Source organism: Lucilia cuprina, chromosome 6 (assembly GCF_022045245.1).
Source record: "Lucilia cuprina isolate Lc7/37 chromosome 6, ASM2204524v1, whole genome shotgun sequence".
Taxonomy (NCBI): Eukaryota; Metazoa; Arthropoda; class Insecta; order Diptera; family Calliphoridae; genus Lucilia; species Lucilia cuprina.
In genome coordinates this window covers 57710745-57712324 of record NC_060954.1, presented here as the reverse complement: position 1 = coordinate 57712324, position 1580 = coordinate 57710745, and the positions used below count along the sequence as shown (strand labels likewise).

Genomic DNA, 1580 nt, shown 5'->3' with positions numbered 1-1580 from the left:
TTACTTACTTACTTACTTACTTACTTACTTACTTACTTACTTACTTACTTACTTACTTACTTACTTACTTACTTACTTACTTACTTACTTACTTACTTACATACTTACGTACTTCTCTCAGCTCCATTCTTTCACTTCTATTACTTCCCACAGAAAAAAGAACTTTCAAAATAGTGATGATTTTAACACAGACTTGTCAATTAAAAAAATGGATTCATTTCGCTTCTTTTGAAGTCAATAAACACCACTTCCACATAACTTCAAAAATCGCTTAGTGTCACTTTTGAAGTGGTGATAAATGTTATTCTTTTGCAATTACTTCGTTTTATATTTGCTGGGTTATATTACTTCTATCACTTCTTTTATTTCTGTTACTTCTATTAGTTGTATTACTTCTATTACCTAATATTTTTTTATATATTTTGCCTACTTCTTAGGGCGTCAAAATAAAAATGGACGATGCTGGTAACATATTGATAAGACGTTATGCCAAAAGTAATGTTTATGTTAAAAGTACCGCCAGCAATCAAAATGAGGAAACGTCTATAGGTGCCGATATCTTAAAACTACCAAATCAGGCATTAGAAAGTGAAAAAATAGTCAAAGTAAGTAAAAATTCAAACAATTCTTAATTAATTAATTTCAAAATTACATTTTCATTGGATAATCATTAATTTGTATCTATACTCTGTTCACTTTCAGTTATTTGATATGAAAAAATTTCAATCAAATGTTAATCGCGAATTGAGACGAGCCTATCCAGATCGACGTCGTTTGGAAACACAATGTTTGTCAGCGGTAGCTTTTGTTAAATCCGAAAGTGACATATTAGAATGTCCCATATGGGTATTGATTGTGAATGTTGTTGCAATGGATATGCTTAAATCTAAATTGCCACCAGGTAAGTGAACACAAAGAACTATGAATAATTCTAAAACAAAACAAAATTTACACTCTGGCATAAAATTGTAAAGGCAAACTTATTCTAATGCTTTTAAATGTAACTATAGTATTGGTATAAAACGCTTTTAAACTTTTTGCCATTGACTGTAAGGTAATGACAGCCTATGAAGCATGTAATTGTTTGTTTGTTTGTTGTGATTTGTGATAATGTTTGTTTTGTGTTGCATTGAATTTGTTGCACAAAGAACATTATCATGTATACAAATATGTAAAATAGATTTTCATTTTTTTTATTTTGAATTAAACTTTAGTTTGATTTGTTTGGGGTTTTTTTCTTCTTCTTTTGTAAAACAATGAAAAAACAAGTACAAGGTTGAGTTTAAACATATTGCATTTGAAGATGCTATCAATTAGAAACAACTACAGCAACAATAATAACAACAACAGAAACATTGAATATACATAAATTTTCTATCATATCGAAAAATGATGAATTCATTAAATTGATTGGCTCGGAAATAAAGTTAAGGTCGTTACATAAAACAAAAAGTTTAAGAAATTTAAAATTTAAACATAAATTTTGAATGAAAATTTATTTAAGAATAAAATGTAAAAGCTGAATAGTAACGACAGTAGATTAAATTTTAGAGTTGACTATAGATTAGATTATATACCAG

At 27.8% G+C, this 1580-nt stretch overlaps 1 protein-coding gene across 1 annotated transcript; it reads left to right on the top strand.

Annotated features, from left to right (window-relative positions):
* The first annotated feature begins 410 nt into the window (after positions 1-410).
* LOC111682497 lies at positions 411-934 on the top strand. Its single transcript, XM_046955210.1, has 2 exons — positions 411-605; positions 703-934. Exons 1-2 carry the CDS (start codon positions 453-455, stop codon positions 907-909), a joined length of 360 nt encoding a protein of 119 aa, XP_046811166.1. The 5' UTR covers positions 411-452; the 3' UTR covers positions 910-934.
* The last annotated feature ends 646 nt before the right edge of the window (positions 935-1580 follow it).

Bases quoted from the DNA above. Each gene is read 5' to 3' on its own strand.
- LOC111682497 (XM_046955210.1), top strand. From the start codon at position 453: ATGGACGATGCTGGTAACATATTGATAAGACGTTATGCCAAAAGTAAT. The intron at 606-702 runs GTAAGTAAAAAT...GTTCACTTTCAG, and splicing joins AAAGTGAAAAAATAGTCAAA to TTATTTGATATGAAAAAATT.